This window comes from Telmatherina bonti (genome assembly GCF_933228915.1).
Source record: "Telmatherina bonti genome assembly, chromosome: 13".
Taxonomy (NCBI): domain Eukaryota; kingdom Metazoa; phylum Chordata; class Actinopteri; order Atheriniformes; family Telmatherinidae; genus Telmatherina; species Telmatherina bonti.
The window spans coordinates 19,158,366-19,180,135 of NC_136611.1; the positions used below are offsets into that span (position 1 = coordinate 19,158,366).

The window sequence follows — 21,770 nt, forward strand, 5'->3', positions numbered from 1 at the left end:
ATCTTTTTTATTAACAGCCTGAGCCCTTACAGTTATGATGAAAGCTGTCTGTCCAGCAGCCAGGACCATATCCCACTGGCAGCTCTGCCTCTTCTGGCCACCTCAGCTCCACAGTATCAGGACGCCGTGGCCACTGTCATAATTCGAGCCAATCAAGTTTATGCTGACTTTATAAAGTCTCTGGATGGGGCTAACTTCTCTGGCCAGGTCAGTTACTGCTCTGGATTTATTCACTTAGCTGAGACATGATTGTTATCAGTATTTCAGTTAAATCCAGTCTTTAGATTTTGTGTGAATTGTTACATTTTAATGCAGGTTTTTTTAATCTGGTCCCGAGGATGCAACGTTTTAAGTAAACCTAAACTGAAAGTATGAATTTAGTGAATATCACTTGATCCATATTTTCTCCAGGTATGCCTCATTGGGGACTGTGTGGGAGGAATCTTGGGGTTTGACGCTTTGTGTAACAGCAATCCCACAGTAAATGAAAGTCAGAACAGCAGTCGCAGGGGGAGCATCATTAGTGTGCAGGTAAGGGGGACAATTTTAACTGCAGTGAATTCATTTTTGAATATTTTAACCAGTCTTTAAAGACCTCAGAACAGACATTTTCGTTCTCAAAGTGGCATTAGGAACTTTTGCAAAACATTGTAAGTTTTGTTCAGTTTTTTTTTTTCATATGCATGAATGACCTCTACAGGACCAAGACCTCCTCTCACCAGGCATCATTATTAATTGCGGACATGGATCAGCTTCTCCAACATTGGAGGGCAGCCGCCACCTCAGTCGCAGTAACATAGATATACCTCGTGCCAGCACAGGTGATGAGACCAAGAGACAATTGCCACGCAAGAGAAGCGACTCCTCCACCTACGAACTGGACACCATAAAACAACACCAGGCTTTCCTGTCCAGGTGCGTTGGGTGTGTGATACTGCAGCAATCCTTATATCTTCTTTTCAGACTTATAGAAATTATGATTTAGTTTGAAAAAAATCAGTCTTGGATTTCACGAGGGCTTGTCTTTGTGCTGTCCTTCCAGCTTGCACTCTAGTGTCTTGCGGAATGATGCAGCCTCACGCAGGTCGAGCAGCAGCACTATGCTGGATGGATGCTCCTTGGGGAAGTTTGACTTTGAGGTGTCTGACTTTTTCCTCTTTGGCTCTCCACTGGGCTTGGTACTGGCTCTAAGGAAGACTGTGATCCCTATGCTGGATGGTGAGCTAGCTTAATAGTCACTGTTTATGCCGACATAAGTAATAGATGAGCAGTCCTAATCCAAATGATTTGCCTCATGGGGACATTTTACATAGTAGTGTAGTTCACATAATCATTACAAGGTAATATTTCCAGTGATTACATCTAGTTGATATTACCAGCATCTGAATGCTTCTAAACCTCTTGAGAAATTTTACTCATAGAGGCTGTTCTTGCACAGCTTCTGTATATTTTTAGTTCTCAATTCTCCTTTCTCTTGTCTTTGGTTTGATTTCTCCCCCTAGTGGCCCAGCTACGGCCTGCTTGTCAGCAGGTTTACAACTTGTTCCATCCAGCTGATCCCTCAGCCTCCCGTCTGGAGCCTCTACTGGAGCGGAAATTCCACCTCCTCCCTCCCTTCAACGTGCCCCGTTACCAGCGCTTTCCCCTAGGAGATGGCAACTCTGCTCTGCTGGGTGAGTGATTAGCAGCAATAATACAATAAATTACTATTATTTCAGAAAATTTCCATTTCTACATTTTAAAATGGATGTATTTCTCACTTAGAGTCAGCATAGACACAAATGCAAAGTAGACCTATCATAATTAGTTTTAATTTCTCCCTCTAATTTAAGATCATATCAGCGGGCACTTCAGTTATGTTTATTCCCACCATCTTGTTTGTCATTGATGCATGCCACAGACAACATTGCCTTAGCAGCACACTATCCGTTTGCTCAGAGTAAACCCTGTCCTGAAGAAAAATTAAACATTTTTCGAACGTTATGCTTCAAAGTTTTCTGTGAAGCAATTTATTCATCTAAATGTGGTCATAGTCCTGCTAGTGGTTTCTCTTTGGACAGGTCATTTTGATTGAGTAATCATTGCAGCCTAAGCCTATAGGGGGCTCAAGATTATTATGTTGTTTTATTTTATTTTTTATATCAAATTGTATACCTTTCAGGGCTACATTGGGAACCAGGATTTATGAAATAGCTAGTTATTAACAATACAAGTAAAAATAACATTTGCTTACCATATGTCAGGGTTTTAATCATAACTTGATAGCCTTGGTCCTGTGAGTTGTTACTGATTATCCTCAGGTCCTCCCTGTGAAACTAATTAATGTTTCACTTTTGATAAAGATTTAATGATAAATCAAAAATAACTTTTAGGGCACAACTTTGCAATAGATTTTGTAGGTAGCAGACTATAAACCATTTCCAATCTTAGAACATAAGAATTATAAACATATACTGTATGCCTGTGGAGCTGTGGTCCAAAATAAATGGGATCCACTAAGGGCTTGACTCTTTCTTGTTTCATGTTCAGCTGTTTTTGCTTCATATGTTTTTGTGTCTTCCTTGTCTCCTTTCCTTCTTCCTCTTTTGGACTCCTGTCCTATATCTGCGCACCTGGCCCTCTTATCTCTAAAACCGTCCCTGACCTCTGCCCTTCCTGCTCCTCCACTTCCTTCTGTAGTGGAGACAGTCCAGAGCAACGCTCAGCTGCTACTTGATAGTGGGCCCCCTCTATCCCTTCGCTGTCAGGAGACCATCAGTGAGACCTGCATTCCTGTGCCTGTGCTAAACTGGCAGGAGGGCTCCCTCAAAGCCACACCAGCCACTATGGAGTGTGTGTAGCCTCTCCCATTCACCTCCATCTGACCCCCATTTACTGTATACCTTTTGTTTCTATGTACACCTTCTGCCTGCTTTGTCAATGATGGTCAGATTTTTTGCAGTCTGAGTATTCTCGTTGCTGTTGTTTTGTGAGTCAATAACATTACCGGTAAGTTTCTTCTGACAACGAGCAGTTTAATATGGCGTAAATATGAACTTTTCTTTTTAGCATGTGTCTTCTCTCTAAACGTAGTTCTGAGAATCACTTACATTAGCTAAATTCTGAGGGTCTTCGTTTTATTTTATAAAAAACTCATATTTAATTTTCACATCAGCCATGGAAATACTTTGTCTAAAGAAAATCTGACGAGCATCTGTTGTGGTACTACCATTTCTCCTACCATCCCATGTTGATGTATGGCCAATGTTTGAAGGATGCAAACATTTGTATTTGTGTTGTGTTAAGCCAGGTTTGGGTGTGTCTGGATCATTTCCATGATTTCAAATTATTGATATTGACTCAGTTTTTCTACTGTCAACTGAATCTCGAAGAGTGGTTTTGACGTGCACATTGTGCTACTTGTGGTGTTGTGTTTTGGTGGTGCCAAATACTGTACCTAATGTTTCCTCATGTGACAATGGTCAGAAGTCATCTGATTTTTATTAAATATCAAGCACAATTTGGTTATCCTAAGAAAGGGTTTTGCAAATATTCAGTGAAAAGCACCACTATTAGAGATACTCACTGCTGGGTTAGATTATAACAGATGGGGACATTTGTGATTTTACATACACTTAAGTGTTTTGTGTTCTCATCTCAATCAGTTCCAGAAATCTGACTCTGGCCAGCATGTGGCTTCCTTGTGGTTTCATGTCTCCTCTGAAACCATGGTGCCTGCTGTCACATTTCTCTCCTGTTGCTCTAACCCACATTTACCCTCCTGTCCCTCCCCTCCCATCCTAACTGTAAGTTCCCCTTACCCATGTCTCTGTCTAATGGGATCTCCTTGTTTGGGCTTAATAGCAGATGTTGTTCAGTCTCATGGTGGTGTCTTCATGGACAATTCGTATCCCTCATCCCCCGTAACGGGCCCCTTCTCCCGGGGCCAGCGGAGGGCCAGTGAGGTCAGCATTGCCAGCCAGGTCTCAGGAATGGCAGACAGTTACACTGCCACCAACATAGCCAACAGTAAGTGATCTGCATACCAACCACTCTCTCTCTGTCTCTTTCTTCCACTCACACAAACATTTCCTCTCTTGCTCTCAATACGACCTTTCTCCATTTTTCTTTCTAGTTACTCTTTCTGACTCACCTTCATCATTCTTCTCTCAACTCACGTTACTCTGACTACACACACACACCCTGCACTCCACCTGGAAAAGTCTAGTTAGCCCATTCCCAATAAATACTTATACTTAATATTTTTGCCTTGCCAGATATAATTTGTAGGGAGTCTTATTGAGGGTGTTTCGTCCATTTCCTGTTATAATCAAGTACTTATGAAATCAGAGTCCTTCCAGAGAGCAAGCTTAGCGCCACTCTCCTTTGTCTGTCTTATTCTTATCCACTGTCTAAATGTAAATGCAATGACTGAGTGCTGCATTTATCTAACATTGCAATGCATGTAGACACCTGCCTCCCTCTATAAACCATTTCTGTATTGTCCACCCCTTATTGCAGTGTTTGCTGAGATTACTCTGTTTCTTCTTCGTTTAATTGTCCACCCAAGTCCCTCCCCCACTTCACCTTTTTTTTTTTAACTTTTGTTACCGTTACATTTATTTTTACCTCTCATGACTGTTCAGAGCCCTGCTGTTTAACCTACTAAGGTACAACCTTGGAGATGTACTTCAACTCTAAGATGTATTTCTGCTCCCGCAACACCAAAACAACAGAAAATCTTCAGCAGCATCACTCTGTTCTGTTACCCAAGCTCTAACTAACTATTGTTTGCAGACATTCATGGCTCTTTTTAAAGCAGCCACTGGACACATGTCAACATCACTCTGTAAAACTGTATAAACTGTCATAAACTGTTATGCAAAATATGCATTTATTTTATTATGTGGTCATTTCTCTTTTTCTTCCCTCTTTATAGCCCAACAAAACCAGATTTACCAATCCAGAATGTTCAGTCTTTTGTCTCAACTTGCCCTGTCATCACAAAACAAATTCTTAAAAAGCCCTCCTAAGTCTCGCAAGAAAGCAGTGGCTGGCCAGGCTGCAGGATCTACTGATGCAGATCTAGTGGCTGGGCTGGATATTGAGGCAGATTCTAGTGAAGGTCTTAGTCCCTCTTGCCAGTTCGAGAACCCCCTGTCAGCGGGGCTGGACTCTGCTATATGTGATCTGGTCTCACTGGACTCCCAAGCTGAAGTTGAGCAAGGTATTTTTCTAAGGGAGGGGAAATCACAGTGAGGCTGCAAATCTTTTCCGTGGGCTGTCCTGCACTATCCAAAAACTCAGGCTGGTCTTCTAAAAAGTCTTTTTTCCCCCTCCCCTTGATTTCTTACGTAGTTTAATTCACAAGAATACAATTTTAAACACTTACAAAAGAGGGGCAATCTATAAATCTAGATTTTGCATGCTCTTTCAAGATCTATTGCATTTTTTCATTCCAGCACTAACACAAATAACCACCTTTAGTTGCTCATATAGTAGCATTTCCATTTTAATGATCTTTTTTTAATTCCTTAATTCCTTTTCCTGATGTTTCCTGATAACAGAGATCATAAACGCCTTCCTTTTTCTCCTGCAGCTGAAGAATAGGTGGATTTGGTGATGATTGTGGTTGAGGACTGAAACCAACTTTTTTGATTTAGCTTTAGGGTTGTTACATGTTTATGTGGCATCCCGAACCTCACACTGACTCCTACAGTTTCATCTTACATATCTGCACCCTATTCATCCCATTCCCCATTACAGTTGCAGCACGCTGGTGGGGTACAAAGCGGCTGGACTTTGCTCTGTACTGTCCCGATGCTCTCACCGCTTTCCCCACAGTAGCTTTACCACACCTCTTCCATGCATCATACTGGGAATCCACTGATGTTGTGTCTTTTCTCCTGAGGCAGGTGAGTAAACCTAACCACACATTCCATTGTAAAATTCAGCTTCAGGCTTTAAAGCCTCTTCCTGAGAATGAATCACTGAAATGTTGCCTTTAGGTCATGAGGCATGACAACTCAAGTATTCTGGAGCTTGATGGAAAGGAAGTGTCTGAATTTACTCCTTCCAAACCTCGAGAAAAGTGGCTCCGCAAGAGGACTCATGTCAAAATCAGGGTAGGTGTCGCACCTATAAAAGAAACTAGTTTCAGGGTGCTTTGGAGAGCTCATGGTGGGACACTCTCCATTTACTTACAACATCAAGTAGTGAAAGTAGGTTTTTGACATTGTATTGTTAAACTTACTATGGGTTTTTCTTTAAAGAAACCCAAACACTTCATCACGTATTTTTCTTGATTTTCCTCGACAGAATGTGACTGCCAACCACCGGGTGAACGATGCTGTTTTTACTGAAGACAACCTGCAGGTTGTTACAGGTCGCTTCATGTATGGTCCTCTGGACATGGTCACTTTAGCCGGGGAAAAGGTGAACACACATTTACAGTAGTACCCTGTGTGATTCATGTTTGTGGATGTGTTGTATTAAGTTTATATCATGGGTTTTTAAATCATCCGCAGGTTGACCTCCACATCATGACGCAGCCTCCATCAGGAGAATGGGTGTACTACAACACAGAAGTGACCAACAGCAGTGGACGTGTGTCTTTTATTATCCCGGAGGACAGGCGTCTGGGCATTGGAGTCTACCCAGTTAAAATGGTTGTCAGGTGAGAGCAGCTAACTAACCCTCTGATAACAATCTGAAACAGCTGTTGAGGGTATTTTGCCAGAATTCCTGTTATTCAGGTTGCTCACTTTGTTTTTGCAATTTAGTGTTTCAGGGTGAATTTTCAGGGATTTTTTTTTTTCCTGTCTACAGCTACATCTGTTATCTCTTTCTTTTTGTCACTCAAGGGGTGACCACACGTTTGCAGACAGCTACCTGACTGTTATTCCACGTGGAACAGAGTTTGTAGTGTTCAGCATTGATGGTTCATTTGCTGCCAGTGTATCGATTATGGGAAGTGATCCCAAAGTGCGGGCGGGAGCTGTAGACGTTGTCAGGTATTTAATTGTTTTTTTTCCCTTTAAGTTTGAAGGGTCATGTATTTTTTATATATATATATATATGTATGTGTATATGTATGTATATATATGTATGTGTATATGTATGTATATATATGTATGTGTATATGTATGTATATATATATAGCATGAATAAACATGAATCATGACTAACTATATATATATATATATATATATATATATATATATATATATATATATATATATAATATTAATACACATATATACACACACATTGCGGTTTCTACTCATTACAGGTACTGGCAGGACTTAGGCTATTTGATCATCTATGTTACTGGACGTCCTGACATGCAAAAGCAGCGAGTAGTGGCTTGGTTGTCTCAGCACAACTTCCCTCATGGCATTGTCTCCTTCTGTGATGGCCTGGTCCACGATCCACTTAGACACAAGGCCAACTTTCTCAAGTCCCTGACAGAGGTCAGTCTTGAAATAGAGAGATGAAAGCACAGTAGTTTGTGCAGGTGTAATCTTTTTGAATCAAATAAAGATTTTTTAGGGAAAAAAACTGCTGGTATTACTGTGTAAAAGTATATTTTCCTACCTTTTTTTTTTTTTTTTTTTAAAGATCTTACTACTTTATTTGACTGATTCCAGGCTCACATGAAGATATTCGCTGGCTATGGGTCAACCAAAGACATCTCTGTCTATACCTCCATTGGCCTCCCTCCTTCACAAATATATATTGTCGGCAGACCCTCTAAGAAGATGCAACAACAGTGTCAGGTACCGACTGATTGTGAGGTGTTGTTAAATTTAAAAAATCTAAATAAGATGGCTTGGGAAATAAATTTAAAATGTGATACTGATCTGTTCTATAATTATGCTGCTCTGGCAGCCAATTAATAATTCATTAACAATGAAGAAAGCAAAGGGAATAGCAATAATTAGGATATAAAACGGCTCTAATTCCATCTAATTTTTAATTGTCTGTACTCTGATCCTCTAAACAGTTCATCACAGAGGGATATGCAGCTCATTTGTCCCAGCTGGAGTACAACCACCGTTCTCGGCCAGCCAAGTCAAGCAGTGCTCGGATGGTGCTACGTAAAGGCAGCTTCGGTTTGGGTGCAAACAGCGACTTTCTGAGGAAGAGGAACCACCTTTTGCGTACAATCTCCTCACAGCCAGCCCCCAGCTCCCCAACAGGCAGCATCCACAACAGACCCGAGCGCACACAGAGCCAGTCAGACAGTGAACGGCTGGAACGGGAGCGGCTGGAGCGTGCTCACAGCCACAGCCAGGGAGCAACCCAGCGCAGCATGAGCATCACAGCGAGCTGTTGGGGGCGCAGCAGCAGCACCAAGCTGGAACCAGGAGTTTTCAGCCCAAAATGAGATCTGAGAGAGTACCAGCTATGGTGACATACAGATGGAGTGCTGAGGAAGAGACTCTTGGCAAAAAGATAAAAGGAAAAAAGAGCTGGTTTGCATTATATAGGCAAATACCACGAGCAAATCTGGTGCTACAAACCACTATTTATAAAACTTATTCCAGTCACATCCAATACATATATTTTAGGACAGGCTGTGGCTGCATTCATTACAAAACAGACAAAGTAGACATTTCAAGAATCATCTTCCTGAAACAGGAACATGTACTCAACCAGATAAAGCTAATATTAGAGGAATTTGGACTGTTTCTACTGTAGAGTCAATATTTATGTAACACAAATAAAAAGTCAGCTTTCCTCCTCTGATAGGCTTTTAGACTTGGAGATGGTTACAGAAGAACACTCCTGTGCTGTATTTTACAGCAAAAAACATAGGTTTTTTCAGACAGCTTGTATCTTGTGCATACACTGATACTACACTGTAACTGATTAGCGTGGCCAATGCAAGCACAACCATTGCAACAGAGACTAACTTTGTGTATATTCGTTTTAAGGATATGTGATAACAGGTTTTTATGGGATTACAGGTTCTAGTCCGAGAGCAGAGCTGTCAATCAGGTCACACTGGACTGAGCATCTCTCCCGCTTTGATGTTAACATAAAATCACAAAACCAAAAAGAATTTGGATATAATTATGATAATTTATCAACAACAAAGAACTTTGTTTCAGTGATTTGTGAGGCAACTAGAAGTGATGTGATCACTTAAACTTAAAGAGCAAGTGTGCAGTCCAGTATTGCTTGTTTTGTTGCCAGCTCTGAAACACAGAATAAAGCAAGGATCACATGACACAAACTGCGAAATGACCCTTTAACTATGGCTGCAGTTGAAAATGCTCCTGGGTTTTATAGCATTTTAGCACCTCATGTATGACCCAACTAGATAGAAAAGTCTCACTACTGTATGGTTAATGTGCCAAAGTCAGCAGTATAAAATATTATGCTGTACATGAGCAGAGCAAAATATTGAGGTCTCGCATGTAAAAATGATTTAGACCTTGTAAGTATGTAGTTTAATGCCTTGACAAGGCTTGTAAATAATTGTTAAATTATAGTTCAGATCTGGTATCTGGTCCACTGAAGACCAGTTTAAAGTGTCTTCTTTACTCTGGAGGTGAACACAAACTCATTCAGGATATATGTTATTGATTGATGATAACAATTGCTATTTAAGATTACAGCTATTTTAAAATGTTTAAGTTTTGTGAACAAAATGTGTTTTAAGATTACTTTTGCTATGTTGTGTACTTCATCTTCTAACTTGAGTTGCAGTAGCCAAAATGCAAAGGACTTTGCCTGGCACAGTATTGTATTTTTTATTATTTTATCTTGCAGTTCACCAGACTTGTATCAACAGAACTACTATCTTCTGTCATATATTGTATGTTTGTTATTAGATATTTTTTAAATTTGGGAGTTGGCTTCTTTCTGGCTATCTCTAAGCTGTAAATGAGGCATTGAATGTGCTCTTAGAATAACCCTCCTTTATTTTAAGACCTCTTTCTCTTTTGCTGAGCCTTCAGAGGAAACAAATAAGTGCAAACTGTAAATTCTGTAAGATACATTGTTGAAATAAGGAACACAGAGCTGAGACCTGCTTAATGCCGTTAGTCATTTATAAAATGGCTAACTTTTTCTCACATTCAAATGCTGATAAATTATCCCTCTAACAGGTATGCACAGAGCAGACTGCAGTGGACCAATATAGGCTCAGATTGAAGGGGAAATGTGCAATATTAACACAGCATCAGATCAAGCAAGCAGTTTGAGAAGTATCACAGTGCAGTGACAATCAGTCGACCTAGCACATATTCTACAGATGTCAAATTGCAGAGGGTATCTCATCTAAAACGACCGCCATTAAAACTTTTAGGTCCACGTTTTCAAAGCGCAGGACTAACTCAGTAATAATGTTTTTAATTGTCTAGCTAGCACATCAAGACAAATTAATTTCATAGTCAGCCTTCCACCCTCCAAATTCAGATTTTGGTACCTTTTCCCTAGGAATAATTCAGCTTATTAAAACATTCCTGTACTTAAGACTATTATGTTCAAACTCAGTAGTGATGCTAATTGAAATCAAGACTCGTTTTTGTGGTCGTTTCATCACTTCATGATGAATGTTTTTACTTTTTTGTGCATCACACAACAGAGTAGACTGCAGTGTAACACATTCCAGTTCACATGTAGTTCAGAATATCTTAATCCAAACTGTTGTTATTTTTATGGACGCCATAACTCATGATTAACTTGTTTCTCCCTCTGCATTTTGACCCTGTCAAAATTTGGCATGAAGCCATAACTCATGAAAGTTGCTGATTTAAGAAAGGCTGTGTATATTCATAGTAAATAAAAAAAAAAAAAAGGACAGGCAATGCTGGAAAACGTGCACTTGCATAACTACTGAACCATATTTCCCGATGAATATAGAGAATGTAAAAACTGAAGTACGATTAGTGAAGTTTGGATACCTCTGGGCAGACAATCGCTTTGATTCTGCTGTGGACAAATGAACTACCAGAGGCCTTACATGCCCCTTTTCTGCCTTACACTGATGGTTGTGTGGCAAGGCCTCGGACAGACGCTGTTCACAACTTAACTGACTTCATGGAGCCTGTTCATGTTGACTGTATTTTGTGGCTGTATGTTCAGGCCATATTTTATAAAAGGCTTTGGTTTATTTTATCTTTAAGAGACTAATCTGACACTTTTCACTAATATAAGGCGATCCCTTGCTCTCCCCAGCTCTGTCCCCTGGATTGATGCAATGGCAGAGCTGTTTCAACAAGAGTTAGGCTGTATAAATATAACAAAGAGGTAAATCATGCTTGGAAAACTTCATATATTGTATAGGGTGTGCATCTTGTAGGGTTTGGATAATTTAATTTTATCCACTCCCCTGTGATTTTATGTACAGTGTATAAAGAAAATCTAAAGAATCAAGAAATGCTGGACTTTTTTTTTGTCCATACTTTTTCCCCATCATCCAACATATTTACAAAAAATGGCTTTTACAGAGCAGAAATTATTCATTTACTTCTCTGGAATCAGCTGACAACTTGATCATTTATTTCGAGAAACACTTGAGTAAATGTTGCCAATATATACAGATACATTCCCAGTAGAAACGATACACCATATATGAGATGACATCAAGTGAAAAGAAATTGCCTCACTGTTAGAAGTCACTGCCAATGTAAATACCAGGATTTTCCTCAATCTGAAGTTAATCTGGGTTGATTTTTTTTTTTTAATTTACACAATTAAATGCTTTAAACAGGAAAAAAAAACTACTTGCTACATTATCATGTGATGACGCGGCTTATTCTGATCCCTGCTTGACAATATAAGTGTTATTTGTCTCTTTTCTAATCCGCATTAATGTTAAGATGCAAATAAACATGAATCATGACTAACTTTCACTTTGAGTTGCACAACAAATGCAAAATCACAAAAATACATTTTGTACAACATTCCAAAGGTTTTGGCTCTGGACAGAACCCTCTTCAGGTTGTTTCTGTTTAGCAGAGCTATGCAAAACTCTTCTACCTGTTGATTCCCAGTTTTCGCTGGACGGCATCTCCATCTCCCCTTGTAGATTGCTATGGGACACGTGGATATTCACTTTTAACCTCATGCAACAATATCTTCATCTTACAAAGTGATAGATGTGTTTACCTTATTGATATCTTTGTGTCTTTCTCTGCTGACTATCTCCTCTATTATCTCTCCCTCTCCTCTCACCAATCTAGATGGAAAAAAAAGACAGTTGCAAATTTTGAAATACATGATGAGATTCTCATAGTAAGAAAAGCGCAGTTAGTCCTCAGTAATACCTGGTTCGTCCGGTTTCAGGGTCCACCACCCTGCGGATCACACTCTGTCTAGCCTCATATTCCTCTTTAGTGAGAGGTCTTTTGGTGGAGAGCCGGGCTTTCTGTTCATCTGTCATGACTTAAGAGGAAATTCATTTTTGGCACATTGTGGTAAACATAAATAAAAACACATTACAATAATTAAAATAATTTGAACCTATATTCAATTGAATACACTACAAAGACAATATATGTAATGTTCAAACTGAAGCCTTTTATTAGTTTTTTGCAAATATTGCTCATTTTGAACTTGAGTCATGCAACAAGTTCTAAATACCTGGGATAGGGTGACACTTACTACGACATTACATGACTTTTCTTGTCAAGCGCTTTGAGTGGCTAGCATGACTAAAAGAGTCCTATATACATATTTAAGTCCATTTACCAACAATCAATAGGCATTTGGGAACTGACAACATGAATTGCTGAAGATTTGTAGGTGGATTCTTCACCACTCTAACTTGATGTACAACTTGATGTTCAACCATCTTATGTCTCAGTTGGCGTATTTTGAGCATTATTATAACCACATATTTTCAATGAAAGATAGGTCTGGACTGCAGGCAGGCCAGTCTCGTATCCACACAATAACAAAGCCAAACAGCTATAATATGTGCAAAATGTGGCTTGGCATTTTTTTTAAGAGATATAAGACACAATGTCCCTAAAAAAGACGTGGCTTGGATGGCAGCATTTGTTGGTCCAACACCTCTAAGTACCTTTCAGAATTAAAGATGTTTTCACAGAAGTTACCCCTGCCATGGACACTAACACACCTCTTACCATCACAGATGCTGGCTTTAGCTGACGCTGATAATTGTTTTCTTTGGTCCAGAGGACATAACACCCATGATTTCCAAAAAATAATTGTAAAGGTGGACTCATCAGACCACAGCAAAGAGTCCATCTCATATGAGCTCAGGTCTAGAGCAGCCGGCGGCGTTTCTTGGTGTTGTTGATATCTGGCTTTGGCTTTGGCTTTGCACAGTAGAGTTTTAACTTGCACTTATACATGTAGCAACAAACTGCGTTAACTGGCAGTGATTTTCTTAAGTGTTCCTGTGCCCATGTAGTAATATCCTTTACACAATAATGTTGGCTTCCAATTAACCTGTTGGCCTGAGGTACGTTCCAAACAAGTGCTTTTGGAGCATTACTCAACTTTCCCAGTCTTTTGTTGCCCCTGTCCCAACTTTTTTCAAGTGTCTTCTGCACATCAAATTAAAAAAAAAAAAAGAATGTTTAAAAAAAACCAATAAAGTTCATCAGTTTGAACGTTAAATATCTTGTATTTGTAGTGTATTTAAATAAACATAGGTTAACAAAGATTTGCAAATCATTGCATTTTTGTTTTGGTTTGTTTCACACAATATTCAGACTATTGAAAATCAGGTTGTACAATCATGTGTTTGATCCAAACAATACTACTATTAATAGCAGGTACTTTCATTAAACATTCACATTTAAGATACTGTGACTAAAACAATAAACAATAAATACTTATCAAGTATAAAACCTAGCTATTAATTATTATTATTGCTTTACTTCTTCTGTAAAATTTTCCAAGTAATTAAGTGTATAAATTGGATTTTAAATCAGAATTGCTATTTCAACTTCTGATTCTTAAACACAAATATCTCACCAGGTCCCAGCTCCACTGCTCCCTCATCATTCTGCCACACCTCCAGATAGGATGGAGGTTTCTCTGCAGGAGTCTGCTGCACCTCCTTCGCCTCCTTCTTCTTCTGCTGCTGCTTAAGACTTTTCTTTAACTTCTTCTTCTCCCTTTTTCTCTGCCTTTTCAGCTTCTCTTTTTGTTTCAACTTCTTTTTCTTGTCTTTGCTTTTCTTTTTCTTTGACTTCTCCTCGCTCGAAGAGGAGTTTGACGCTGAAGAAGATGTGGATGATGAAGATGAGGAGCGTGTTCTGCGCTTCTTTCTTTCTGTTTTCCCATCTGAGGGAGAAATAAGTGTTCAACACGTTTTGATAAATCTGCCATACAAGAAAGAAATAAAACATTCCCTACCTCGCTTCTTGTGAGATGTTTTCTTAGACGATTTACTGCGGCTTCTGCTGCTTGAAGAGGAGCTCGATGAGGAGGATGATGAAGAGGAGGAAGAGGATGAACGTCTCCGTTTTTTCTTCTCGTGTTTTTTCTCTCTGCCAGCTCTTTCTGCAGATCTGCTGCGACCCATTTCTAAATGTTTCTAAACACCTGATCGAGTTATCTTCGTTTACGGAAATGTGTTCGTCGTTTATTAGCTTCCGTCAGTGCTTAGACAGGACAGAAGTTCCCAGCGCCTCGTTACCCAGGACAGGCGGTAAAGCTGACATGAACGTATTTTAAGGGGGGTTAAACATCGAATTAAAATACAGTAAATAAATATTTAAATGTGATGTGATATATTATAGTATCAATGCAGTTTAACTATACTGGAAATGTGCGGTCAAATGAGCAATGCCATACCTTTCGTATTTTCGTCGTATTTTTGTACAGACACAATTGTGGACTTGACTTTAATGTTAGGGTAGAGTTCATAAATGTGGTGCTCTGCTTCATATTGTCATTCACCAAATTTACTATCACTTTTCTATTTATATCTTTAAAAGGCATTTATACTATAACACTTATAAGAAAGTATAAAATAAGGCAGGAGAGTCTGAAGTTTGTCCTACTGGATTTAGATGTTTAATTTTTTCAATACACACCTGATTCAAATGAATGCAGGGGTGTCCAGCTCATAGACCATATCTATATACAGTCTATGGTCCTCGAGGGCCACAATCCTGCAGAATTCCCCACACATTCCTGTTCCAAATCGCGAGACTCAAATGAGTCATTGAGCATAACTTCATAAGTTGTTGGAGCCATTTGATGTGAGTCAGTAATGTTGGAACAGGGATACATTAAAACCTGCAGGGCATCAGCCCTAAAGGTCCAACTTCGGACACCCCTGGTGGCTCATTATGCAGGACATGAAAGCTATTGGATCCCTCCAAGTCCTCGAGAACTGGAGGTGTACATTCCCGATCTAAGGAGTTAGTTTATTCAGTATGAAAAATGGATCAACCAAGTCTCATTCCACAATATGGCAACTAGGGTTTAATAAATGGAGACAATTCACAGGTGAATTTGACCTTTGTGTGAAGGGAAAAAAAGATATCTAAACACAGTTCCAGGAGTGGTACGATGACTGGGTCAAAATAATCATTCAGTTGTATCATACCTGGATCAGAATTATGAGCACAAAATGTCTCATTGTGATAGGAAAAAAATTTATTATTTATTTCAAAGTTTTTACAAAGGCAGTTGTGAATCTTTAAAGCTTGTATATGGATAAAACACCTTTGCTCCTGATGTTAGCCCTTATCACTCAGTACACAAGGCTAAACTAACAGGATTTCTTTTCCTCACAAGGTTCAGTCACACTACTGTAACTGCTTACTTGCTTAGCATTAATCCCTGTTACAAGTTTCCATTTTTTGAAATATTGCATCTCTATAGCAATAAATAGAAACAATCTCTCAAGCTTCTTTTAAAAGCCAAAAATCTCACAGTACATTGCAAATTATAAATACTGTTACATTAAACATGCAGCTGCACGAGTAAGTGTAACAGACCTAACATGGCTGGACTTGATGATGCCAGCAGTAAGACAGCCTCAAAGCTATCATCTTTCCAGTCTGTGTGCAAGCTCGTCAGGTTTCTCCATGTTAAAAATTAAGGGGATGGTGTTGAGGGAAGGGTGGAATGTGTCACTGTTGCTGGTATGGGCTCTGGTCCATTAAGACGCAGCAGCCATGCGGATCCTCTCTGGGGGAAACTGTAAGACACTCTTGGCAGCTTTGATGGTGTTTTTCATGAGCATCGCTACAGTCATGGGTCCAACTCCTCCAGGAACCGGGGTGATGAAACCGGCTTTCTGCTTCACGCCTGAATATTGACCAAAAAAAAAAAAGCATGTAAGAGATTGATAGACCAAGTGGAGTATCATCTGTAGAAATTCATGTTACAGCCTTACTGCACCTTCAAAATCCACATCTCCAACCAGTTTGCTTTTTCCAGTCACAGGGTCCTGCACTCTGTTTATTCCAACATCAATCACAGCAGCTCCCTCCTTGATCATGTCTGCTGTGATCAGGTTGGGAATCCCTGAGTCCAATGATGGAGACCATACCATTAGACATGCAATCAAATTCATTCCGAAAAAATTAAGATACAAATATTTCAGGCAAGGTTAGACAAACAGAAACAAATAGTAACACAAACCTGCAGCAGCCACAATTATGTCAGCAATTTTAGTGTGTTGGCAAAGTTGATCCTTTGGAGTGTAACGGTGAGAAATGGTGACTGTGGCATCACCTGCAGCACAACATATGAGATGACATACATAATTAATTATTGTGTAATGCATATTACATTGGAATAACAATGGAATAGATTTCTAAAGCACAAAAAATTATGTACAATTAGTTTATTATTCATTCATACTTTATGATTGTAAGCTATTTGTGTAGCTACAGCCCCCCTATGGTTGCAGACTGAAGGGAAAATAGCAACAGATCAACACACAGAATGACTCTCCAACCACCACTGAATATATAAACACCCTAAACAACAGATTGAATCGGGAAGCAGGATTTGAACTGGCAATCTTCTGATCACTGGTAAGCCTGCTCTACAGTAGTCACTGCCACCCCAGTTATTTCATGCACAAATCCATCAGAACCAACCTCCAGGCCTCTCATGACGACCATCTGTGTGCAGTAACATGGCAATGGGCATGCCCACATTCTTGGAGCGTCCAGCGACCACAACGTTCTTCCCAAAGGTTGGAATTCCTGAAAGATAGAAATTTAGAAATGTTACTGTGGTTTGCTCTGTGGCATTTCAATCATGTGATTATATACAATCAGAATGCTACCTGTGCGTTGAATAATTTCCCAGACTCCCCAGGGAGTGGCAGGAAGCATGGTGGACTGGTCCAGGCACATTCGGCCAACATTAACTACGTGAAAGCCGTCCACATCCTTGTTAGGGGCGACAGCATTGCAGATTGTACGCTCATCAATGTGATCTGTAAGAGAATACATACAAGTTACGGTAGAAGGATCTACATCTTTACATTTTTATAAAACTCCAAACAGTTTTATGTTAATTCAGATGCAGAGATGATTTATCATGGTTAACGGCAGAAACACTTAATAGGACACAAAACACCCTCTATCTGATGCAGGCCTCTGTATGATCCTTTAACTCCTCTCACATTACCAATCTCAAAATACCTGGTAGAGGCAGTTGGACCAGCAGCCCGTCCACACTGTGGTCTGTGTTGAGTTTGTAGATCAGTTCCAGTAACTCCTCCTCACTGATGTCTGAGTGTTTGAGAATTGTCTCACTGGAGATTCCTGAGGGAGTCAGAGAAAGAAAACAACTTAACACACATTTAAATAGTTAAAGATGACATACACTGCATTTTTGCTATTAATCTACTGAGTGATTGTTATAAGTTGTTTGAGGATCCCCCCTCACCACCACCACTACTTACCAACATGAGCTGCAGCCCGGGTCTTGTTGAGAACATAGGAGTGACTGGCTGGGTTGTCCCCAACAAGAATAACACTCAAGTGGGGCCTCCTGTTGCCGGCTAAAATCCATTTCTCCACATCAGCCCGGGCCTCATCCCGAATCTGACGTGCCAGTTTTCTCCCTGAGATGACGACTGCTTCCTGCCTGAGAGATGGTGAGACAATAAGGGATTTACAAGCCGATTCTGCTCGTACTCCTTCAGGATATGGAGAGAAAATAAACATACTTTGCTTTAAAAACTAAGCTGTTAACATTTTTTTCCACTTTGTAAACAACTATTACACTAATAACCAACTTATTTGCCGTGCACGAACTGGTTTGACAGGAGTTGCCACCAGAAACCTTTTTTTATATCTAAGCTATGTAGCTTGGAGAGAAACTAATTTTAGGTTCTAAAATTAGGCACACATGTCTTCACCTATCTCAGCCATATACTTTTTAAAATAAGGACAGCTCTATAGTATTAGACTGTATGCAGTTCTGTCCTACTGCTTTGTCCCAATTTCAAAAGTTCTGCATTATATAACAACATAAAGCAATGGCCAATAACTGAAGAGTAATGAGCCATCATCAGTGACATAACCATCACTGTTATTCTGCCAAAACTAATTAAACTTCACAGAAAAGTATACTGTTAGATCCCAGTCAGGGGAGACCAAGGGGCCAGTGTATCACATCCCAGAGGAATGTGTTGAGAATGCAGGGCAGCAAACTATTCTTACAGACTGTCACACAAACTTAAATAATTTCTTTACAGAGGAAATAAATAATCTCCTCTCAGATGCATCACCAAATGAATAGCATAAAAAGGGACCCAACAGATTATAACATTTTTTTATTTCATTGTATTATTTACATTTTTCCTTTGTAATTGTTTTAGTGGTAATTCAGTTCAGTTATATGTGTAAATAAAGATTTTTTGATGTCTTCAGTAAAGTGATCCTGACCCTTCCTGATCTAATTAAACTTGTGCGAACATGTGCAAAACACCACTGGTTTGAAATTATCTCCCTTGAGCCCGGTTCCCGCATATGATCAACATTATCATGTGCAGCAAGCACGAGGCTGTGTGCAGGCGTGTGTGCAACATTAGACCGTTACATGTAGGCAATATCAGTCATTTTAGGTCAGGTTGCATTCAGCAACTTTCCTCCAAATACCTGCACGGGATGCGAATTTGCCATCTGGATGATGGCAGCTTGTCTGCTGCATGATACTACTACTACTGTACACTCACATGCAATGCATGCTTTACCCCCTCTCTGTCTCTCCTCTGCAAAGCAACAACCCAATCTCCAGCAGAGCCAGTCTTCACAACTCCAGGGTGCAAACAGTGTGGCTGATTTCATCAGCCAGTGTCCGCTGCAATCCTGCCGGTGTAACGCTAGGGTGCGCACCACAACACGATCCACCGTTCAAACCAGTACGATTAGATCTAACAAACCACTAAACAGAAACAACTTGTGCCAACTGAATTTAATATATAATTGCAGAATACCAATACGCGTGGTTGTGTAGGTTAGAAAAGGAAGCCTTGCATTCATTTGAGCAACCATTTGCCTCTCATGTCCAGAAAAAAGACCTAACTTAAAGCAGTCAGACTGCGGCTGCGGCATTTTTATGAAAGACTCACCTCGACACGGACGTGTGCAGTTTACAGACTTGATGCTGGGAGTGTTGGCACAGTTTCCTGAGAGCCCTGATCGCTGCCATTTCTGACCGACTGAGGAGGAAAGAGGCACAAAAGCCGGTTTGTTATATAACACAGCAGCTCCCGGCCTGACAGAGCACCGTCTGGGAAGAGGGAAGATGAACAGAGAGGCTTTAAAACCCAACCCCCCTCCCTCATGGCGTTTGCGTCATCATGACCTGGCACCCGCCTCTCCTCGGCCCCAGCAACTTACCATTGTTGGATCTGTGTCGATCTGGGTTGTGAATGCCAAATTTAGCCCAGATTAGGTCCGATTATGATTTTATTTCAAAATAATATTACTCACTTTCCTATATTATGATCTTTAATTGATTGGTGTAATTTTCGAAGCTGAAAAATAAATGGAAACAATAAAAGTCTTGCTGAAATGCAGTTGTATGGAGAGATAATGACATAGTGGGCCACTTCTGAAGAAACATTCTGACTGAGAATGACTTTAGTAGGACAGTTTTTGTATGTGGTTGTGTCATTATGTGTTTCTTAGTTTTTTTTATACATGTTTTGTTGTGTGTGTGTGTGTGTGTGTGTGTGTGTGTGCGCGTGTGTTTCTGTTAGTATAATTAGAATAATTTGAATATCTTTATAATTAATTAAAAACGTCTCTATGACAGTTTTGTGCCATTTTGAGTCTTTCTGGTTTCCCTTTTACTTTTTTCCCCCAAGTCCTTATGGTTTTGGTTTTGTTTTCACATTCCAATTATTTTGAGTGTCAGTAAGCCTATGAACTACTCTTGAATTCTTAAAAAAATGGACGATGACAGATTTCTTTACTGTATCAATAAAAGTAATCTCAGAATGCATAATCTAATATTATGCATATTAAACTACTTGAACTCCCTTTACAAGTGGTTTTATTTGACTAAATGCTTACACTCCCCAGAATATCTGGACAGATATAATGAGGACTTTGATCTTGATCAGGGATCTTCTGACTCCTGTTTAGTCCATGATTGTAACTTTTCAATACTCCCCCAACGAATTGCTGAAAATAGACAAATTCTTAAGAACTGCTCTAAGGTTAGTACTTGAAAACGTGCATATAAAAAATTAAATTGTGGTAATAACAAAAGGCACAAATAAGCATAAACTCATTTAGATGAGAAACTAAATTATTTGTAAGTAATTTAGAACTCAACATTGTTTTGAAGAATAGAGATGTCAGAAAAAACAACTCCAGTTTTTGGTTTTTTTTTAAGCTGAGACTTAGTGTTGAAAGTAAAACTAAATGCAAGTTCTGTAAATCCCTAAAAAGATATTTAAGAATAGAACATAAAGTTGTGGAAACAGACATTTTAAATATCTATCCATCCATTTTCTTGACCACTTAGTCCAATTCAGGGTTGCGGGAAGCTGGAGTCTTGCCCAGTGATCACTGGCCGAGTGGCAGGGTGTACCCAGGACAGGTTGCCAGTCCACAGGACCAACGCATAGAGACAAACAACCATGCGTGCTCACAATAACTCCTAGGGACAATTTAGAGTAACCAATTCGCTTAACATGCATGTTTTTGGACAGTGGGGGGAACCCAGAGTACCTAGAGAGAACCACATTTGACCATTTTATGGAAAATATTTAATTTTAAATTTAAAAGCCGCAACATTTTGTAACGTGGACAACAAAAAGGTGGAAAACAATTTTGTACATATAAAACAAACAAACAACAATTCTTGGATTTAAAGATGGGCAATGGTTCACCCATACGATAGAAAACAGTCTTATTTGTAGAATAATTTCAGAAAATGTTCCTCCTTGTCGATAAAAGCCATATGTGAACATAATGCAAAATGGTGTGATCTTGTCTTGGCCAAAGCTTATTTTAAATGGTCTAGAATAAAGAAGGAAGTTGTCCAGTGCTCTGATCAACCAAAACTTTTAATTATTTTGTCCTGCAGACCTAAAAGGATACTTCCCATCTTGGAAAATTCAAAACTCTGCATCTGGTCTGAAGTTGTATTAGTAGCTGTGGCATTGGCAGCTCACACATTTGTAAAGACATACTATTGCTAAAAGCTACATAGTGGCATCTGCACCCATCTAGTTAATGTCTCTTTCAGGGGAAGTCTTATTTTTGCAAGCTAATGGTGGACCACAAACTAAATCCTCCACAACAGCATGACTTTTTAGGTGATGATTCCCAGGCACTATACCTGCCTGCAGTCCAGACCATACA

The 21,770-nt window shown here is 39.6% G+C and overlaps 3 protein-coding genes across 4 annotated transcripts in view; 1 reads left to right on the forward strand and 2 right to left on the reverse strand.

Moving 5' to 3' along the window:
* The window catches only part of LOC306764696 (membrane-associated phosphatidylinositol transfer protein 2-like), a 53,320-nt gene extending 42,033 nt beyond the window's left edge, over window positions 1-11,287 (forward strand). Inside the window, exons 11-26 of one of the 2 annotated variants that reach the window (XM_079251902.1) lie at window positions 18-207; window positions 412-531; window positions 701-915; window positions 1,043-1,218; window positions 1,503-1,673; window positions 2,680-2,832; window positions 3,844-4,008; window positions 4,919-5,206; window positions 5,746-5,894; window positions 5,988-6,104; window positions 6,298-6,414; window positions 6,507-6,655; window positions 6,843-6,992; window positions 7,271-7,451; window positions 7,629-7,757; window positions 7,985-11,287. In XM_079251902.1, coding sequence (XP_079108028.1) covers window positions 18-207; window positions 412-531; window positions 701-915; window positions 1,043-1,218; window positions 1,503-1,673; window positions 2,680-2,832; window positions 3,844-4,008; window positions 4,919-5,206; window positions 5,746-5,894; window positions 5,988-6,104; window positions 6,298-6,414; window positions 6,507-6,655; window positions 6,843-6,992; window positions 7,271-7,451; window positions 7,629-7,757; window positions 7,985-8,368 — 2,854 coding nt within the window. In that variant the 3' untranslated portion in view covers window positions 8,369-11,287. The remainder of the gene's footprint in view (window positions 1-17; window positions 208-411; window positions 532-700; window positions 916-1,042; window positions 1,219-1,502; window positions 1,674-2,679; window positions 2,833-3,843; window positions 4,009-4,918; window positions 5,207-5,745; window positions 5,895-5,987; window positions 6,105-6,297; window positions 6,415-6,506; window positions 6,656-6,842; window positions 6,993-7,270; window positions 7,452-7,628; window positions 7,758-7,984) is intronic. The other variant, XM_079251901.1, reaches the window with a different exon arrangement.
* A 208-nt stretch (window positions 11,288-11,495) lies between these two features.
* Window positions 11,496-14,528, reverse strand: arl6ip4 (ADP-ribosylation factor-like 6 interacting protein 4). The gene is made up of 5 exons (XM_079251184.1): window positions 14,326-14,528; window positions 13,942-14,253; window positions 12,261-12,378; window positions 12,103-12,172; window positions 11,496-12,026 (listed from the first exon to the last, which is right to left on the reverse strand). The coding sequence occupies exons 1-5, from the start codon at window positions 14,492-14,494 to the stop codon at window positions 11,970-11,972; spliced, it is 726 nt and encodes a 241-aa protein (XP_079107310.1). The 5' UTR covers window positions 14,495-14,528; the 3' UTR covers window positions 11,496-11,969.
* A 947-nt stretch (window positions 14,529-15,475) lies between these two features.
* Window positions 15,476-19,692, reverse strand: mthfd2 (methylenetetrahydrofolate dehydrogenase (NADP+ dependent) 2, methenyltetrahydrofolate cyclohydrolase). Its single transcript, XM_079250938.1, has 8 exons — window positions 19,523-19,692; window positions 17,849-18,033; window positions 17,586-17,708; window positions 17,225-17,377; window positions 17,034-17,141; window positions 16,570-16,662; window positions 16,327-16,452; window positions 15,476-16,233 (listed from the first exon to the last, which is right to left on the reverse strand). Exons 1-8 carry the CDS (start codon window positions 19,600-19,602, stop codon window positions 16,085-16,087), a joined length of 1,017 nt encoding a protein of 338 aa, XP_079107064.1. The 5' UTR covers window positions 19,603-19,692; the 3' UTR covers window positions 15,476-16,084.
* Window positions 19,693-21,770: the final 2,078 nt, after the last annotated feature.